The 20591-nt window shown below is 47.5% G+C and overlaps 1 protein-coding gene across 8 annotated transcripts in view; it reads right to left on the bottom strand.

Moving 5' to 3' along the window:
• Positions 1-20591, bottom strand: part of Mad1l1 (MAD1 mitotic arrest deficient-like 1 (yeast)) — a 331751-nt gene that overhangs the window by 100749 nt on the left and 210411 nt on the right. For all 8 annotated transcript variants that reach the window (XM_013521213.1, XM_005397818.2, XM_005397819.2 and 5 more), the window contains one exon: positions 3697-3787. In XM_013521213.1, coding sequence (XP_013376667.1) covers positions 3697-3787 — 91 coding nt within the window. The remainder of the gene's footprint in view (positions 1-3696; positions 3788-20591) is intronic.

Raw genomic sequence — 20591 nt, forward strand, 5'->3', positions numbered from 1 at the left:
TTTAGCTCAGCGGCAAAAGCGCCTGCCTGGCATGCGCAAGGTCGTGAGTTCGGTTCCCGGTACCGGAGAAAAACCAAAAAAAAAAAAAAAAAAGATCCAGGATGTGTGGGGCCCTGGAGGGACCAAAGATGGGCTGCAGGAACACCCACATCCTCAAGAAGCACATCTATGAGGAGGGTCAGTGCTACGAGAAGGGTCCCTGGCAGTGTGGGTGCTGGGATGAAAGGCAGGACAGGGGATACTGGGGCCCAGCTACACTCAACCATGTTCTTGGCTTTTGGTCCCAGGCCAGTGCTTGGGATGGGACCACTGGCCCAGAGGCCCAGGACAGGAGGACCAGCACCCTAGTCAGGCAGTGAGGGGACAAGGACTGTGGCTGTACCAGGAGCCCTGGAACTGGAGTGTGGAGCTACAGGGTGAGATTCCATGGGGTCTGCCCACTTCAGTCTATATGAGAACACTGCCACATGCTTACACCTCTAAGAAGGAAGGACTCAGGTCACCCTTCATGTGCCAGCTAACTGGGGGCCTCAGTTTCCCCACCACTGAGAGTCCATGCAGCTTGAGGGCAGCAGCTTGCAGGTCCTGGGCTTGCCATCCACCTCGTGGAGGTCCTGCCATGCAGGCAATCCCCAAACCCCCTACTCCTACTCCAACTACGTTAGGAATGCACAAGTCCCCCCAGCTGGTGTGGGAATGCCAATGACCCTCGGGCAGACCCAGAAAGGATGGTGTCACTGTGGTCACTGTGATGACCTGTCTCCCTCGAGCACACGCATGCGCCCACACCCAGCTCCAAGAGGTAACTGGAGTTCCGCTTCCTCACCAACCAGCTGCGAACTAATTACAAAAAATTCTAACTAGTCAAGCTCCCTCTCCAAGCATATGTTCCCAATTAAGCCGAGCTGCAGCTGATTTTAATCAATCTTCCTTGAAGCGCCGACTTGAAGATACTCTCCTCCTCCAGAGGGAAGGAGGGAGCAGAACAGGAGACAGCGTGGCAGGAGAGGCACTCCAGTGAGGACATGCTGCCCGCTGGGCTCTCTGTCCTGCAGGTCTGAGGTCTGCATGGAGAAGGCCTGGGCTCCCAGGCACTGTGGCCAAGCTCCCAAGAAAGGCCCCAGGCCAGCACTCAGGACAGTGTTTTGGGCCTGCTTCCTGAGGACCTGAGGTGTCCAGGATTACGACAGAAATGTCATGGGGACAAGATCTTTGCCCTCAATGATGGAAAAAGTGGGGAGAGCCAGTAGACAGGAGCATTTATTGAGTACCTGCTATGACCAGGGGTGGCAGTAAAATCCTAGCGTGTGATCTCCCTAAGCCCTCTCATGTGGCAACTGCCTCAATTTTATGAAGAAACTGTTGAGGGCTCAGGTGGAAAATCCAGTCTCCCTGAGCCAGACACTACCTTCCTCCCATTCTGCGAGAACCAGTCTCCGAGAGAACCTACATTACCATCTGCTCAGTGGGAACCACCTCTTTGATCATCAACAGTGCTCTGCACTGTGGCTCAGGGAGAGGCATCTTCAGAGTCCAAGGGAAGGAAAGACAAGGGGCCAGCTCTGGTGCTGGAGTTAAGCAGGAGTTGTCCCTCACCAGTGCCACCCTGGTGTAAACCTCTCACTGGCCCAAGCATGACCACAGCTTGGATTATGTAGAGCAGCCCAGCTGGAGGGGTCCATGACTGCCTGTGCTGGCAGGGGGGTGTGGCCCTGGAACTGAGGCCGACGACCTGGGGATGACACTTGGGCTGCCCAGGCCATAGCTGCTGCCAGGCTACCCTCACGGGAGGTGCTCTTACAGGGGTGAGAGAGAGGAGGGGACCGGGCTGCAACACAGAGGGAGAAACACAGCATTCAGCTTCTGGGCAAGGTCTCCTCACCAGGGAAATGGGCTATAGCACCTTGCCCAGCACAGTGGAGATGGCCAGCTATGGGCTGGGGGCTTGGACCACTACCAGCCTTCCTGAATGCACTCATCAAGGGTAGCTACGGCCCTGGGAGCCTCTGGAGTTTGGCTGAGCTCCGGTGCTGCCAGGGAGAAGAAGGCAGCTCGGCACTCTGGGCAATGAATGGAGTCAGGCTTTTTGCCATGGCCTCCAGGGAGGGAAGAGAGCAGGGCTGCAGGGCCATAGGCAACCTGGCCCAGAAACAGGCAGAGGGAGCCTGCACAACGGCATGCCAGTACCCTGGGCCAGCTGAGCTACCAATGGGGCCTGTGCAGTTATCTTCCCCAGTGAGTTCTGGGAAACCCACTTCCAGGAGCATCACTGCAGCTGGCAGATTTTCTAGAAGCTCCCATCACTGCAAGGTCAAAGCCTCAGCTGCTCCCTGCCTCATGCCTGGAGCTGAGCTCCTTTCCTCCATGCTGCCTGGGCACAGTCATCCCCTTGCTGGCTGGCCTTCAGTGTCGCCTCATGGAACAGACACTGCTCTCCAGGGCCACTACCCAGTGCTCTCTCCTCTCAGCCACACTGGGGCACCGCTCTCATATGTGCTCAGCCCTGTGTGGCCACTGTCCCTGTCTGCTTGTGGGGCCCCACTCCACTACAGATGTGCAGGTACACAGAACAGGTGCTAACACTCATGTGAAGAGCAGGGTGTGCAGCACGCTGGCCTTCAGGCCAGGAACCAGTCCCTAAGCTCTGAGCGGTGCCCCCTATCCGGGCAAGGGCCCACCCCACCAAGGGCCCTCCTGGAGGTGTGTGGGAGAGAGATGGCACACCTTGCTAGTTCCACTCTCCTGTTGACCCACAGGCACAGAGAGCATATGTCATGTCCCAGCTGATGTGCAGTCCCCCCCATAGTGAGGATGCCCAGAGCACCCCACAAGCAGAGGATGGAGTGCCAATGTACACTGAGTGTGCACAAGTGCCAGGCAGGCACTCAGCTGCACCCCTCATCTAATTTGCTCCTCAACAGCCTCTCAGAGGCCACTGGAGGTTGCAGTGGAATAGCCCAGAGCCACAAAAAGGACAAGGGGTGCTGGCGGGGATATATGACACCCCAGTCTGCTGTGAGCCCCAGTTCTGCTCAACTAGCCAAGCAGAAAGGCATTCAACCTGCCCTGACAAGGCCCACAGCCCAGGGCCAGGATCTACCCTCCAGCCCCCAGCCGAGGACTGTAGCCCAATTACAACAGTGCTACATGACAGGTTCTAGGGCCAGTACACAGTCCAGCTACAGCTCAGAGCACCTCATTGCATCAAAGCTGTCACCTCTCCCATCACCAGGAGCTGGGCGATTGCCTCTAATAGGTGCCAAGATAAAGTCAATGACCTGTCTGAAAACTGGGTAATCTCAACCCTGTGGGTTTCCTGCTGGAGAACAATTTAAATTGGCAGGATGAAAACTAAAAAGAAAGTCAACCAAAGTGATGCAGACAGCAGTCCAATTTCAAGATGGTAGGCCGATGCAGGGCCTGCAAACTCAGAGCCACATGGAGGAGACCCCTCACCCCCAGGCTCTGAACCTGTGAGCTCACTCTGCATGCCTGGTGCCAGGGCTCCAAGGACTGCAATCAGCCCAGAAAAATGAGAGAACCAAGGGCCAGAGGAGGACTCCAAGACATGGCCAGGTAAGGGTGGGTGTGCAGGAGCAAGTCTCTGGTTTGGTGACAAACAGGATGTTCTCAGGCAGGAAGTGGTGATTAGACCCAAGGCAAGATGCACCTCCCCAGAGCCGCCCCAGTGCCTACCTGCAGAGTGCGCCGTTCCAGCTGCATTTCCAGCATGTTCTTTTCTTGCTGCAAGCGGCTCCGCTCCCCCTCCAACTCCTCAACCTTCAACCTGTAAGGCAAGTGAGATATGACAAGGGAGCCACTAGAGCCTATGGGCCACTGAAGAGCTGAAGGCAAGGCTCAAGAAGTCTAGGACTGGCGTCAAGAGAAAGTACACCATCTCATAGGCACACTGCGGCTCGGACAGGTGGGTCTGCCACCAGCTAGTCTTCTCTACTCACAGCTTGGCTAGAGGCACAAGGAAAAAGTGACAAGAGGAAGGGCCTATGGGGATCCATTGGGTCCCACATCCCATACCCTTGGAGCATGTGACCACACATAGGAGAAGATACCGAGAGGAAAATTACCCCCAAGGAGTCATCAAAGAGATAAAGGGTTCCCCAGTGTGGGGCAGGGTGGAGCTGACAACTGGGGGCCTAAGAAGAGGCCCTGAGATGAGCAACAAACATGGATGCTGGCTGATTTGCAGTCTGGAGGGCAAAACAGACCCTTGGCTGAGGTAGGAGCACGGCAGCCTCCAGCTTGCCATAAGAAACTATTCTTGTCTTTGTTACTAAGCTTATTTTTTAAAATACGAAATATCCACATGGTTAACAAATCAAAAGGTCTGTCAAGGCTTATGGTGGTGGACACAGGTCACCCTGGGCAGCTGTCTGAGCCACCTGACAAGGTCTTATGATTTGGGAAGGTCTTGACTCATAGTGGGCAGACAGACCTGTGCCAGGACAGCCTGGCAAGTAACAAAGCGTGACTCAAAAGCACCACACTCTTTCCAAGAAACTGAACCACATCTCTGAAAAATGATCAAGAATATTTATGTGAGTACAAAATTATCCAGAACTCAACAAGCTGAAGTTCATAACACCTGCCATCCAAGCAAAAATTACCACGTGAAAAAAGCAGAAAAAGTTGGCCCACAGTGAGGGTGATAACCAGCTAAAACCTCCCGCAAGCTGCACTGGCATTAAAACTGGCAAGCAAGGCCAATAAAAGGACTATTCAGACTATTGGAACAACAAACCAGTAAAGTACACATACGGAAGGCAGAAAGACTCAGTCAAAATTCTAGGCAGAAGCAACAATGTTGGGGAGCAAACCACATGGAATAGGACTAATGGTGCACTAGACTCTGCAAAAGAAGTGTTTCCTGTACAGGAATGCACAGGAGTGGAAACTATCCAAATAAAATGCAGACAAGAAACGGAATCTACAAATGAAAGGAGAAGCAGTGAGCTGGACAGCTTCATGAAGCACAAAGGCTGGGGTCCCTGAGGACAGAGGGGACACAGGGCATGAAAACTATCCAGAAGTCAAACTTAGAGACAGTAAAAATGAACCAGGAGCCCCAATGAGCCCAACACAAGAAACACGAGGGTGATGGCCCACAGCAGGTAAAGGGAAACTGCAAAAAGCCAGGGACTGGGAACTACTACTAGGCAGAGACAGAGCTCCTGAAGAAGACACAGGTTCTCACCCCACAGTACCACTGGAAAGACCAGGAGACAGCTCTGAAACACACAGAGAACTAAGAAGCACCAACCTAAATCCTATACTCAGGAAACTGCCTTTAAAGAACAAAAGCAAAATTAAGAGGTTTTCAGACCTACAAAGACAGAATTCATCACCAGCAAACCGACTCTCCAACACATGTTTTGGGAAGCCCATTGGGAGGAGGAAGATGATAGCAGAAACAAGCATAGCCTAGGCATAGAGAAGAGCAGTGAAAATAGGCCACATGGGGAACATGTGTTTTGCATATTATTTAAATCTTTCCAAAATATTTAAGTTACCAGCTGTATTTTTTAAGTGATCAACTTTTAGACAAAACTAATAAACACATTGAGAAAGTTTAAGAAACCATATAAAGAAAACATATGACAATAGCATCAAGTTCAAGGAGAAGCCGGCATCAGCTGTGCAGTGGCTGTGCTCTCCAGGAATACCATCGCTTGACAGTGGACTATTCTGTGTCGGACATACACTCAAATCCACAGATAACAAATAAAGGCTAACAGCCAAGACAGCAAAAGCGAAAACCTCAATTAATTTCAAAAAGAAATACTGAAAAGAAAGCAGCAAAGAGGAGATAGACTATTGGGAAAAGAAAACAGTAAGATGGCAAGATAGAACCTAATGATAGTGGTAATCACATTAAAGTAAATGTAAATAGTCCTACCATTCACCCCAATTAAAAGGCAGAGACCATCAATCTGTGTTAAAAGGGGGGTGGGGTGGGCTGTGCATGTCCAAAGGTCCTAGTACCAAAATCAAATGACAGAAGACAAGAAGAGAAATTGGGGGCAATAAATCCCAGAGCACAGACCATCTCCAGGAAGGTCATTTCCTAACAATGGAGAGGTGCACTCACTGAATGCAGGTAACTGCGGAACCCCTCAGGGCTCCCTAGAGAGCTGCAAAGAAATACAGCAAAATGGACAGGACAACAAGGGGAAACCAAGTCTACAGTCACAGTCACCTCACCCTCACCCTCTGCATAAGTGATGGACCCACCAGCCAAAACCAGGGTCAGGCAGATTTCTTGACACTCTCGGTCAGCCTGACCTAAACTATGCTGGTACTCAGTTCGTGAGACCAGGTTACACTCTCTTCTCAGTGTTCTCTGAATATTTTCCAAGACAGCTGTATGTTAAGCAGTAAAAGAAGGTTCAATAGCCCAGATGAAATTGAGTAATTCTAAGTATGTTCTTACTATATTGGAAATAAATGAGAAATCAGTACCACAAAGATAGCTGGAAAATATCACTTACAAATGCATTGAAAACCATAAAAACTAAGATAATACAACGAGGCCACAGAAGGTCTGCACACTGACAACTGCAGCGTGCTATTGGATGCTGAGATGGCCCTGAGTGTGGACAGGAACACCTGTGCACAGGTGGGAGGGAGGCTCAGTGCTGCCAGCAATACACTTCTCCTACATGGATCTGCAGAGTCACACAACTGTGACTGTCTGCTGTAATCTACCCTTGCTGTAAAAGGGCAGACCCACATGAATAACAGTGGTCTGTGCATCTGAAAGGGTATACTTGAGCTGACCACGGTGGCACACTCCTGCAGTCCCAGGATTCTGGGAGGCTAAGGTGGGAGGATCAAAAATTTGAGCACAGCCTGAGCAAGTTAGTGAGGCTGTCTCAAAAAAGAAAGGGCTGAGAATGTGGTTCAGGGTGATGGCCCTGGGTTCAATCTCTAGTACTCAGAAAACCAAACCAACCCAATCCAGCCCAAACCAAACCAAGCCAGGGTATTTTCTTTTGCTGTCCTCCTTTTCAGGCAAACTCTTACAAAGAAAGATCAGCAAGAGTGAATGAATAAATATAGTCACATGTGATATTACACTTGGGCAACAGTTGTAAAGTGTTGCTCCCATCAGACAGTGTCATCCAGTGACAGCGGAGTGGCTCAGTTCGCATAAACACAGCCCGTGTTGTTCACACAATGACCTTTGGCCCAATGGCACACTTCTCAGACCTACCCCCTCACCAACCAATGCATGGCTGTATGTGTATACACATTTGTTCACAGTTTTTCCTCAAATGATCCAAAGTAATCAGTTCTGGCCTAAGATTCTGGAAACTTATTTCTTCTTTTTGGAATACTGTGTATGCTATTAAACTAGGAGATTTCCCAGATTGCTTCCCCAGAAGACAGCCAATCAAAGCAGGTAAGTGCAAGTGACTGTGTGTGTATACGGAAACCAGCTGGAAATGTGGCGTTGTTATCTTGCTTAAAATACTTACAATAACAATATCATGTACACTGGGAAATACTGACCAAAAGAACTGTTTGCAAAAGACTAGGCAGTGTGGGGACAATGTTGCAGGCAAAGCTGCAGGTGGCCTGGCAGGACAACATGTGGACTGAGGACCTTACACAGACTAGTCTCCTCCTGATCCCAGACTCCTAATAGGCCCTAGCCACCTGTTAGATAGAACACACTGTTTTCCATTGAGTTCTTTAAAAACTGTGCCTGTGGGTGGGAGGACACTAGGGACTGACCCCAGGAGTGTGTTAGCACTGAACTATATCCTCATCACTTTAAGTTGCAGGATCTCAGAATCTCACAATTCTCCTGCTTTAGCCTCCATCCTAGGCATATGCCACCATACCTGGCTTAAAAACATTTCATAAATGATGACAAAAACAGTACCATCATCTGATGAGATTTTCAGTGTGGGCAGACGCAGAGCACTGATGCGAGATGACCAGAAGTGCTAAGACGTCCACTGGAAGTGGCAAGGAGGGGAACGCTCTCCATAGTCCTAGAGCAAGCACAGATGTAAAGCCAAACTGCAAACATGAAAGAGCTACATTAAAAAGGAACACCCAAAGTTGCTCAACAGAAATAATCCAGCAGAGAGTCACAGGCAGGGGGCAAAGGACTGCAAATAAATAACAAATAGCAGCAACCACATGCAGAGATGGCCATGGTGGGCTAAAAGGTGACCTGGCTGCATGCTGTCACTGCAAGACCCTGTCAAAAAAGTGGACATAGTAGGATAACATCTACAGAGAACAGGATGGCAATGAGTCCACATGACAGGCCAGTACTTGTCCTCCAGGCTAGAGCTGTGCTTGCCCCAGGGCTTGCCCCAGCACAGAGGAGCTGAGCAGCACTGCAGAGGAGTTGGCCAGCAACACCTCCATGGGGCCACCATGCTCACCATCCATCCATAGTGCTGCCTCGCCCTGTCATGAGCTCTCTAATACAGTGAAGTGACAGGTATTCACCTCCCTGATCTTCTGTCCAAAATCCACAATCTCAGCTATGAGCCACAGCAGACATACACAGATCGTAGACACTGGGCTGGCACTGTCAAGGCTACAGAAACTGAGAGAGACTGAGACTGTCACAGAGCATGGGACATGAAGACCTAATGGTTAAGATCAGTGTGTACCTGGAACTGCACATGAATGGAAAGATGGGAGACCCAAAGGAGGCAGGAGATTAGCTGACAGTAACCAAGCAAGTGTGCATGGTGACGCAGATGCTGAGGGCGAAAAACTAAGTAGCAACCTATGGGAACTCTCTGCTGCTTTTGCACTTTCCTACAAATCAAAAATGATTCCAGAATGGTATGGTGGCAAGAAAGGAGGAGGCAGATGAAGACAGGAAAGGAGAAAAGTAGAGAGAGGAAGAGCCAGCTAGCCACTTGGAGCAGTGATAATAATATGAGACAAAACAGACATGAGCCTAAATTAGCCAACTGCCACTCAAAAGAGGCAGGGGATGGACAAACAGGTAAAAGGGTTAGTCCACCAAGATTATATGATAACCCTAAATTTAAAAAATCTTAAAAGCAGAATTTAAAAATACATGAAAGAAAAAGACAGAAGTGGAAAGAGAGACAAAGCCATAAGAACAGCTGGTGAGTTGAAACCATTTTCCAAGGATAGCCAGAGCCAGCACTGGCCATGCTTTTGGCCACCGGGTCCACCAGGTATCTATATAATGTGCCAGCCTAGTACAACCGACATGTTCTCCAAGACAGGCCACATTCTGGAAGAATTAAATCAACTCTGGCAAATGTAACAACTGAAATTGTGTGAATGATATTCACACAGACTATAATGGAATTTAGTCAGATATCAATAACAGCAAGATAATAGGAAAGCTCTAAACATTTTAAAATGTACCTACACACCTCAAAACAATATATGACTTAAAAACTTGCCAGTATTTTTAACAGAATACAACATATCAAAACTTGTGTATGCATTGAAAGCAATGTTCACAGAAAAATTTATAGCATCAAATGATTATATTAGAAAACAAGAAAGATCTGAAGTCATTAATCTAAGTTTCCACTTTGAGAAACTAGCAAAAAAGGGAATAAAAACCCAAGTCAAGCTGAAGGGAAGGTTATAACAAAAAGCAAAAATTAATGAAATAGGAAGGAGATAAACAATATAGAAAAATCAAAGAACCTCCCCCCACCAGAACTAGTTTTTTAAGTAGACCAATTAAATTGTAAACTTCTACAAAACAGAAAAAGGAAAGAATTGCTAAATGATACCAGGAATGAAAAAGGTTTTCCTTTGCAGATTATAGAAGAAGGCCAGCAGGTATAAGAGAAAATGCTCTACAACACCAACCACTGGAGAAATGCAAACCACAAACAGGATGAGCTATCACTCCACCCTGGTAAGAACAGTAAGAATGACAATGATCCAAAAGATGAAAGACAGTTAAGCACTGGAGAGGATTCAGAGAACCAGGAAAGGGACCCTCCCTTTTCACTGTTGGTGGATAAATGCAGATCAGCACAGCCAGGATGGAAACCGTTCAAAGGCTTCTCTAAAAACTAAAAATAGAACTCCTGCATGATCCAGCAACCCTAATACTGCATATTCACCCAAAGGACACCAAAGAGACATCTGTGTTCCCATGTTTACTGCAGCACTATTACAATGGTGAGGAAAGGGGCAGAACCCAAGTGCTCGCTGATAGATGGATGAATGTGGTGGATTGATAACTGGTGGTCAACTTGTCTGAGTAAGTGTGGTGCTGGGTGACCCACCTGGGGACTGTTGCCAGCAGTATAAAAGGCAGAATAGGAGAAGAAGAAGTAGAGAGGCTGTTGGGAGCTGGTAGAAGCTGTAAGGAGCTGTTGGTTCTTTTAGAGGTGATTGTCATGCTGGCTTTCCTGATGAACTTGGCAGTTTCCGTCCTCTGAGGAGCTTGGGACCTTGTTAGCACTGAGAATAGCTTTGGTTCACTTTGAGGGAGCTCTGCTCCTCACTCTGAGCGTCACTTCCTGGCTCCCGAGGGGAAGATGGTGCACTGCCAGTCTCCTTGAGAAGCTTGCTGTGTTTGCTTTCCTGAAGGGAACTCAGCTGTCTTCATCATAGGAGGAGCTCAGGGCCTCACTGTTGCTGAGGATGGCTGTGGTACTTTTTTAGGGGGAGCTCTGATTCTTATTTTAAGCATTGCTTCCTGGCTCCAGTGTAGTTCTCTTAGCCTGCTAGCACAGATCCTTCAGTCCACTGGCACAGACTTCCTAGATTCTACCACTGACCTTTGGATCTTCCCAGTGCAGATCTCTGAAATGGGCCTGCACGAGACATTGTCATGAGCTCTAGGCCTCCAGTTGGACTTGTGGAAGGCACTGTTATGGGCGCTAGGTCTTTCATTGAACTCATGCATGACATTATCGTGGGATCCAGGCCCTTAGTTGGATTCTCTTGTTTTCAGTGTGTGGACAGATTTCTGCACTCTCTTGTATATGATTCTTCAAGTGACTATTATAAATAATCTTATAAAATATGTGTCCTATATTATATTGTTTCCCTTGCAAAAACCCCAAAGCACAACAAAATTGGTACCAGGAGTAGGGTTATTGTGATGTTGCCTGGCTATGTGACTTAAGAACCTTTAGAATTAATTTGGAGAAGTTTTGAGAGACTAGCCAAAGAGGTAGCCCTTGTATGCTGCAAACTATATTGGAAATTCTATTTGGAGCCTGGAAAATCAGAGTACCAATGGAAATGCTACTGGTTAAGTTGAAGCTCAGAGGAGGCTTCAGTTGAGAAGGACTGCACTGGCTGATGGATCCCAGGTAGTATATTATGCTTTGGCAGAAGTTGGTCTGCATTTTGCTTGTGTCCAGAGACTTTGCCTAAGACTGAGAATAAGGGTGTTGGACTAATTAATCCGGCAAAAGAAATTTCAAGGCAGTTAAATGTTGAGGCAGTGGTATGGCTATTATTAGGGGCTTTTAGCCAGATTTATGTTGAGAATCAAAAGCAAAGAGCCAAGCAGGATGATTTAAAATGTGAGTTTGGCCAGGAAGGAAGTTCCAGTAAAGCTGTGGACCGCAAATATAGGGTTGAGGAGATCTCAATTGCTAAGAAGGAACAGGAAAACACAAAAGATGGCCTGAGGGCATCACAAGAAGCATTAAGTCTCCACCCCTTTGCAGCCTCAAACCTAACAAGATGAAAGACTTTGCTTTAAGGAGAAAGCCGCAAAGCACCGTTTTCCAGAATGGCAGCCGCCTCACCAGGTTCCAGAATTGCAGTGGCGTAGAGAATTTGTTCCTCAGAATTGGATTCAGAGTGCTCAGAGATCCAGGCACTCAACCCTTATGGCCAAGAAAGAAGAAAGCTTGGCTACTGCTCCAGTGGGCAGCAGACCTTGGTATCATCCATGTGGCACTGGTTTTAGGTTCATACAGAATGTAAGAGTTCTGAGGTTACGAAGGCTTCCACCTAGATTTCAGAAGGCCTGGATGGCCAGGCAGTGTGGCCCCAAAAGGGCTGTGAGTGAGAAACCTAAAGGGCAGTGGACACCCGAGAAGTTTGGAAAAGCCAGGATCATGGATTGTCTGAGGAAAGCTGCAAGGAGGGGGCAAAGCAGGCCCCAAAGAGAAGCCATGGGAGCTACAACCACCGTAAGTTCCACAGGCATGAAGTCATGCAAGCTCTTTGGAGCTCACAATTTATCACAGATTTCTTTGAAAGCTCTGCATAGAACTACAGGACTTAATGTTTTTCCTGCTGGATTTTGGATTTGCTTTGGTCCCAACGTTTGTATCCCAGTTTGTACCTTTTGGAATGGTAATGTTTATCTTGTACCATTGAATGTTGAAGTGTTTAACTTTGTTTTCATTTGTACAGGGGCTCACAGCTAAGAGTTTGCCTTACATCTCAGAGGAAACTTGGGGCTTGTACTCTTCAGCAATGCTGAAACTGTTAGGACTTTGACAACTCTTAGAGATGGACTAAAATGCCTCTTGTATAAAGGTATGCACATCTTTGTGGGGCCTGGGGTGGAATGTTATGGTTTGTGTCTGGATGTCCCTTCAAAGCCTCATGCAGTCATGGGGTGGGCTTCGAGAGTTTATGATTAATCCATGGTCCAATGCTGGGATTATGGATGTGAGTGCTACACCCGCCCTTGCGTGGGTAGTTTGCATACAATGTAAGAGAGGGAAAGAGGCTGCTTGCCACCCTCTTCCCTTTTGCTCTTGTTGCTTTTGCTGTGTTCTGCCACCATGAACTGTTGCCCTGTGCCATGTGCCAGTCTGCCTTGGAGACAGCCCAGGGTGGACTGAAACCTCCACAGACTGTGAGCTAAATAAACCTTTCCTTCCTTAATTTTGGGCATCAGGTATTTTGTCTCAGCAATGAGAAAAATAACCAAGACAATGGGCAAACAAAACAGGGTACACACACACAATGTAAATCTAAAAAAAGGTGAATTCACAAAAGCAGGGTACAGAGTTGCAATTATCAGGGGCTGGGTAAAGGGATGAGGAGACACTGGTTAAAGGATACAAAATGTCAGCCACAGAGCAGGAATAAGCAACGTATCTTCAGGTTTTGGGCTTTGTTTTATTTTGTTCTTTTTCTGAGATAGGGTCTCACCATGTTCCCCAGGATGGCCTCAAATTCTTGATCCTCCTCCTCAGTCTCCCTTGTAGCTGGGATTACAGGTATCATCACCATGTCTCACTAATTCAAGAGCGCTATTGTGTGTACATCACTGATGTATAGTCTCCATGGTGACTACAGTTAATAATGTTACCACATACTTGAAAACTGCAAAGAGAGTAGGTTTTAAGTGTTCTTACCATGAAACAAAACTGAAACATACACACAACGAAATATTTTCAAGATATAAAAAGGAATGAACTTCAACCAAGAGGCAGAGGAACTGAACAACTCAATAAGCCAGTTAGATTGTAGCAACATAGACACAACAGAATACACATTCTTCTCAAGTGCATGTGAAATGTTTTCCAAAAGGGACCATATCCAAGCTCACAAAATAAGCTATAATAAGGTAAATTTATTAATTTAATGGAATTAATGCAATTAATGAAATTAGAACTCAAATGCAGAAAGAAAACCAGGAAGCTCATAAGTAGGTAGAAACTAAACAACATCCTCTTATGCAACTATTAGGTCAAAGAAATCACAAGGGAAATTAGCAGGTACCTGGAGAGAAAAAGCAAGACGGATGCATACAGCTATAAATGCCTACAATGAAAAAGAAATCTCAAATCAATAATAGTATGCCTTAAGAAACCAGAAGAAGGGCCCATTAAGCTCAAAGACAGAAAGGAAAAAGGATTAGAGACATGAAACAGAGAACAGAAAAGCAACAAAGAAAGCAAAACCAAAAGATGATGAACTGAAAGATCCATAAAACTGACAAACCTTTACCCAGACTGATCACAAAAAGACTCCAATTATGAAATTCAGAAACGAGAAAGAAGACATTGCTACTGATTTCACAAAAATAAAAAAGGTTTTAAGAGAAAACCACAAACAATTGTACCTACAAATTGGATAAATTAGCTAAATTCCTAGAGATGCACAAACTACCAAAGCACAAGAAGAAATAAAAAGTCTGACTATATCCCTAACAAGGAGACTAAATTAGTAACAAAAAAACCTCCCAACAAAGTGGCTTCACTGGTAACAAACATGTAAAGAATAAACAAACTCTTCTAAAAGCTGAGGAGGACAAAGTCTTTTCTCATTTACTCTGAGACACTGCTGGGTGGATACCCAAGCCACAGAACCTACAAGGAAACACCCCCTAGGACACTGATGTGCATACACTTGGCCCCCAGAGTTCACTGAAGCACTCTATACCAGTGGTGGTGAACCTATGAGCCCTCTGTCAGCCTGAGAGTCAAGTTGTTCCAGCAGCTGAGCATTGGATAACAGTTGTTTTTCTCAAGTAAAATCTCAGTACTCGGGTTTAATTGCAGTGTTGGCACTTTGCAATAAATAAAAGGGTCTGGAGTTGCAGTTTGGGCACATAGTCTCTAAAAGGTTCACTATTACTGCCCTACACTATTACCAGGATTGCAAGGTGGTCTCAATACCCAGAAACCTATCAGGGTAATATCCCACATTCACAGAAGGTGGGAAAACCACTGATGTACTCATTTCCATCGGGGCAGAAAAAGCACTTGACTAAATCCATCACCGTTCATGACAGATGCAACACGCAGGAAAAGGAGGGAGCTACCCAACAGACATGGGAAAAAAATAGCTGACATCAACTCAACAGTAAAAAACTGAAAGCTTCATCCCTCAGATCAGGAATAAGACTAAAAGGCCTGCTTCCACTGCTTCTATTCACTACAGCTAGAGCAGAATACAGAAAGGTAAAATACAGAAATAAAAAGCACCCAAACTGTAAAAGAAGTACATTCCTCCTATTCACAGATGACACACAAACAGTCCAAAGAATCTACAAAAAAAAGCAAAAAACAATACATTCAACAAAATGGCAAGACACATGAACCATGAAAACTTAGTAGTATTTCCTTATTCTAGCAATGTGAAAAGGGAATTTTTAAAAATTCCATTTGCAATAGCATCCAAAATGACAAAATACTTAGGAATAAATGTACCCAAGGAGGTACAACAGTACACCCTAAAAATAATAGACATTGTTAAAAGAAATTAAAGAAAACCCAAATAAGGCAAAGACGTCTGTGTTCGGGGGCAGGAATACATAATGTTGAGACATCAGAGGCAGCAGGATCTAGGAAAAGAACAGCAAAGTTGCTTCCTGGTCCCAAGACTTCCTGCAGAGCCACAGGGATCAGGTAGTGTGGAATTCCTCACAGAACCACAAGGACAACTCCCTGGGTAGGGTTGGTAGGGCACTAGGCTCCAGGGATGACACACTAGGGGACGCCCCATCAGGGCACTTGTGCTAAGCAGAGGTCACAGGGCAGGGTGCAGCATGGTAGTGGGCAGGGGCAGGAATGTGTGGGGTGAGCTTAAAGGGTGAGCAGAGGGCCTGGGGGGTAATGAAATTATCTTATTTCCTGATCATAGGGTGATTAAAATCCATAGAATTGTAAACTACAGGAAATTTTCCTGTAGAATAATTTTTTAAAGTAAGCTCTTGGGATATGTCCTATCCTTACTTTGATGATGACTATGGGCTCTGGCACATACGTGTCAGAATGTAGCTGTGCACAGGGGTGTGGAGGGGTACTGAGGTGGGAGGACAGGCTCCTGGGGTCTGATGACCAGTATTCTTCAGAATGGCATAGACGTGATGAGGGTGCAGCCTGTTATTTGCTTTGACAATTTTTTAACACTCTGAAGATGACACATTTCACAGGACTGCCCCCACCCATCCTTGGCACTGCTCCTTACACCGCACCTTACAGAAGATGCCACTGTGGAACTCCAGCCTCAGTAAGACGGCACCTAAAGGAACCGTCTTGAGATGCTGTGAGAACACAGACAGCACACAGTGCTCAGCCAGGTGGCAGTGAGCATGCAGTAAACCTGAGCAGCCTTTACTAAAACCGCACAGCAAGTAATCGTTAGCACTGTTAGAAGCAGAGTGGACCAGAAGCCTGGATATGACCAGATTCCCACAGGCAAATGAGCTCAGTCTTCGGAGACAAAAAGTTCTCTTGCATAGGAGCTGAACTTGCTGACCGTACGTCCACAAAGATGTGCATGTCGCTCCTGCTTAAGTTTTCCTGCTGGAGCTCGAAATCACTCAAGCGCCAGGAGCACATTGACGGAGAAACTGTATGATGGAGAAACCACATTAACACTCACAGAAGAGCTACGAAAGCACAGAAAGTGTTTCTGTTATAAAATGGGGAAACAGGCTTCAAACAACTTTTAAAAAATATTTATGAGTGGAAAAACAAAGGCTTGAGCTACAGACAGCACATGCAGTTGCAGCTCTCCCCTCAAAATGCCTCAGAAGCAGGAGTGAAGGATTTCTCATTTCTCCGAGGCCTATGCCTGAAGACAAAGAAAATGAAAGGGACAGCATCAAAAAACTTCAGAGGTCAAGAAGTAAGTAGGTGGGGGAGTAGTAATGACCCCAAAGAGCTGGGTTCCTGACAAAGGGTGGCAAGCCAAGTAGCTTTTACCCCGCTCAGATCAGGGACGAGTCCCTGGGAGTGACTCTGGGAAGGAGGAAAGGATGGATTTAGGATGCTGGAAGGCAGTGGGTTTAGAAATTAAGATGATTCACAGGAATCTGCAAGAAAGGAGTCCCCTGCTGTCTCACTTTGGCTCCTCTGATGCCAACAAAGTCCACAGAAGTATCCAGACCAGGGAGCTGACACCCAGTGGTCCACACCATTGGGTTCATTGGCTCACACACAGCCCCACCACAAGATATGGCTTCATCCTGACACCAGGGGGCTGTTGTGCTGTGCTGTGCTGTGCTGTGCTGTGCGGTCCTTTGGCACACACAGGCTCCCCTATCCTCTACTTCAGCAACCTTGTCTATCTTCTGCGAGAGGCTGTGTTACACTGATGTCAGTGATTCTGTAGTCACTCAGCAGAACTCTCCAGGGAAACCATATGGGCCTGGAGATACCTTTCTTGGGAGCATTTTAATTAGGACTTCAGTTTTCTAATGTGTGTAAGACTGTTCAGATAGTCTGTTTCATCTTGGTTAAGTTTTGGTAGTTTGGGGGTTTTGAGGAATTGGTCTACATCTTCTAAGTAAATAATCTAAAAGTGGGAAGCTGTCACATGTTCAGAATATCCCTCAGCTGCTGCAGACCCTACCTTAAGGGCCAGTCTTCATTCTTGATACTAATGAACTGTATCTTGTAGTTTCTCGTACTTGTCAACTTTGCTGGAAGTTTATCAATGTTATGGAATTTATGTCAAAAAAAAAAAAACCCAGCTCTTTATTTCAATAATTTTCTCTCTTATTTTTCTTTGTTTCATTACTTTGTGCTCTTTATTATTTCCTTCTTTCTGATTATGAGCTTCTTTTGCTCTTTTCAGGTTTGTAAGGTGGGGACATGAGTTAAGAGACTTCTCCTGTCCTCTAGTGCAAACTTAAGTGTTTTGAGTGTTTCTCATGGGACTGGGCTAGACATGTCTGACACAGTTGTGATATGTGTATTTTCATTATTGCTCAGTTGTGTTTATTCTTCCTTTGAGTCTCCCTCTTTGACACACAAGCAATTCAGAAACATGTTGTTAATTTCCAAATGTTTAGAGATTTTCCTGTTGTTTTTCTGTTATTGACTTTCAGTTTGAGTTCAGTGTGGCCAGAGAATACACTCTGTATGATTTGATTCCTTTAATTTTGCTAAGGTTTGTTTTATGGCCAAAGAAATGGCTGGTCATAGCAGTCGCCCCAGGTGGATGTGAGGAACCCACGCAGAGAGTCTCTGCAAACGCTGGCGAGGCCCTGTCAGGCAACAGTGACGTTCAATTAGTTCTGCATCTTAGCTGCTCCCTAGTCCAGCCAGCTGTGAAGAGTGCTGGCAGGCATCCTGGGCACAGGTGTGCATCTGCCCATGTCTCCACTCAGCTATTCCCACTCGGTGTTCGGAGATTCTGGTGCCTGGAACATTTCCATGTGACCAGGCCAGACAGGGGCAGGAGGAAGTGTTGCTAGTCATGGACATATCCCAGCAAAGTGGAGTCCCTGCAGACAGGTGGGCATGAGCCCAGCTTCCCTCAGTGTCTGGCTGACATCAGAGGTGGGGAAACCAGGGCCACCTCCCATGGCCTCATGCCAGTGGGTGGAAACCTCTGACACTGGTTCCTTCCTTACCCCACCATCCTGCTCTGCCTCTCCAATGAGGGTGTGGTGGAGGCTCTGCTCCCTGCTCAGCAGCTGACCTCACTGTGGCAGGACAGTCAGAGCAGCATCTACCTCAGCTGAGCAAGGATTACAGCTGGCTCCAGCCCTGCCACACAGCACTGGTGGGGACCATGTGCTGCTGCTTGTGTCCCTTTGTGGGCAGGGAAGAGGGGCATCTCCTTCCCTGGCACACAGCCAGTCAGGTGGACACAATCACAAAGCTTTCCCTGCACTTTGGCTGCCTCTCCCTTACGTCCAGCTTTTACTACAGACTTCTGTGTCTGTAGCTGGTTCTGGATATGCAATCTTGAGGTTCCTCCTGGATGCATAAATGGCAAAGGACCTCTTGTCGTTGGTCCTGGGGTCCACAGCAGGCCACCTTCCTCTCTCACTGGCCTGCTGTATCTATCCAGGTCAGTAGGTGGAGGAGGAGGATCTGGGAGAAGGGCTGCACAGTGACCAGCTGGATGTGGAAGACCTCACGTCTCTGCAGAGTAGTGGATGCTGCTTCTCTTGGGAGAAAGCAAAGTGCTCCTGGGCAGGGGATAAGACCTCAGATAAGGCAGGGCAGTTACCCACTTGGGGTTGCAGTTAAGGTCCCACTGTGATGCTGAGCTTCCACTGATGGCCCAACTCAACTCCAGGAGTCCATGGCACAGGGTCACACCTGCCAGGCCCAGGTATCCAAAAGTGCACCAAGCCAAGAGAAGAGAAGAAGATGGTAATCTTGATGGTTCCCCAGGGAAGCATCTCAGCCAGCATCCCCTAGATAAGCCACAGTAACAAAACAGACGATGCACTTCCAGCCAGCTGCTCAGGGCCCCAACCCTAGTATGTACTTCCATGAGCATGCATGAGGTGGGGTTCAGAGTGCCCCGCTGTCTGCCAAGGTGAGCCAGCATCTCCAGCATCCCCAGAGCCTGGGCATGCTTGGGGTCTCACCAGCACATTCACGGGACCTAGCAGGCAATGGCATGGCTGGGAAAGGAGCAGGATCCGAAGTGTGACTAATAGGCGTTGGCATAGACATGTGAGCTGCTGGAATTACTGAAAGTCTACCCAGTTGCTAAATCCACAGACAACATTTAGGATTTGCCAGAGCTGCTATTTGACAGCAGAAAATAACGAACCCAGATTTGTTCCAGCTGAAAGGGCTTCAGCTGCTGCCACTTAAATCTGCACCGAGGCTTTCACTGTTCCATGCTGGAAGGATGCTGTGATGTGCTGGATATCCACAGCTTATACCTAACAACACACATCTGTCTACCTTCCCACAGGTAGCAAATGCACTCTGTCAGCCACCTTCATCTGCCCAGCACCTATCTGCCACACCCCCCAGCTCCTCCGTGGCCAATCATGGTCCTGAGTGAGGGCCCCCTGGTCTTCCTGGGAGCCAAATAGTGCAGAAACCACCCTGCAGCAAGGGCCCACAGGAAACTCACTTCATACTCACTTGGGAGGGGTCAGAGGAGGACCAGTCCTTCGCAGACAGCAGCCATTCTAGCTCCCCAACCATTCCACGGCTGCAGAGGAAGACAACCCCAAGGCCCCAGCATGGCCAGTGTCCCCGGCAGGACAGGGAACTGGAATGGCTACCTCTGGAGTCAGGGGGCTTCCTGATGCAGTTTCCTGCTGGCCAGAGCCCCACCTTGACCACTCCCAAGCCAGAATGGTGGCCTCATGTGATCATAGGATGGTGGCCCAGGAGAAAACATGGCAACCCCTTGTCTCTATTCAAGAGAACAGCAAGCAACAAATACTAACATGTCCTCCTGACGCACTGAACCCATCCTGTGACATGATGGGAAATGGAGGCATGTGACACAACCTACACACACTTTGTGTGTGTTTGTCATGAGTGTACTGTATTGGGGGTATGGGGCAGATGGGACTCAGCAGGGCAGTGCTGGCAAGAAAGGGCTGGCAGGGTCAGAAGCCACCCATGCAATGGGCAGAGAGCCCTGGACACCAGCCACCTACACAAGAGACAGGCCTTGAGAGCTGTAAGGGGGCACGTGGAGGGAATTTGGGGGACACGTTGGCCAGGCAGCAGCCTGACTACACACTGATCCACCCTGAACCTCTGCTGCCTCAGGGAGCATGGGAGCAGGTGTGGTAACACAACCCATTTTCCACCATGTGTCTGGCCAGAGCAAATCCTGGTGTATAGGCCCTGCCCACCGGGGATACCTGTCACATACTCTAAGCCCCCAGGAGTATGGAATGATGGTACCTGTAAGAGCCTCCTCAGCTGGAGGACAAAGTGCTCGCAGAA

Source organism: Chinchilla lanigera, unplaced genomic scaffold, assembly GCF_000276665.1.
Source record: "Chinchilla lanigera isolate Chin_1 unplaced genomic scaffold, ChiLan1.0 scaffold00059, whole genome shotgun sequence".
In the NCBI taxonomy this organism is placed as follows: Eukaryota; Metazoa; Chordata; class Mammalia; order Rodentia; family Chinchillidae; genus Chinchilla; species Chinchilla lanigera.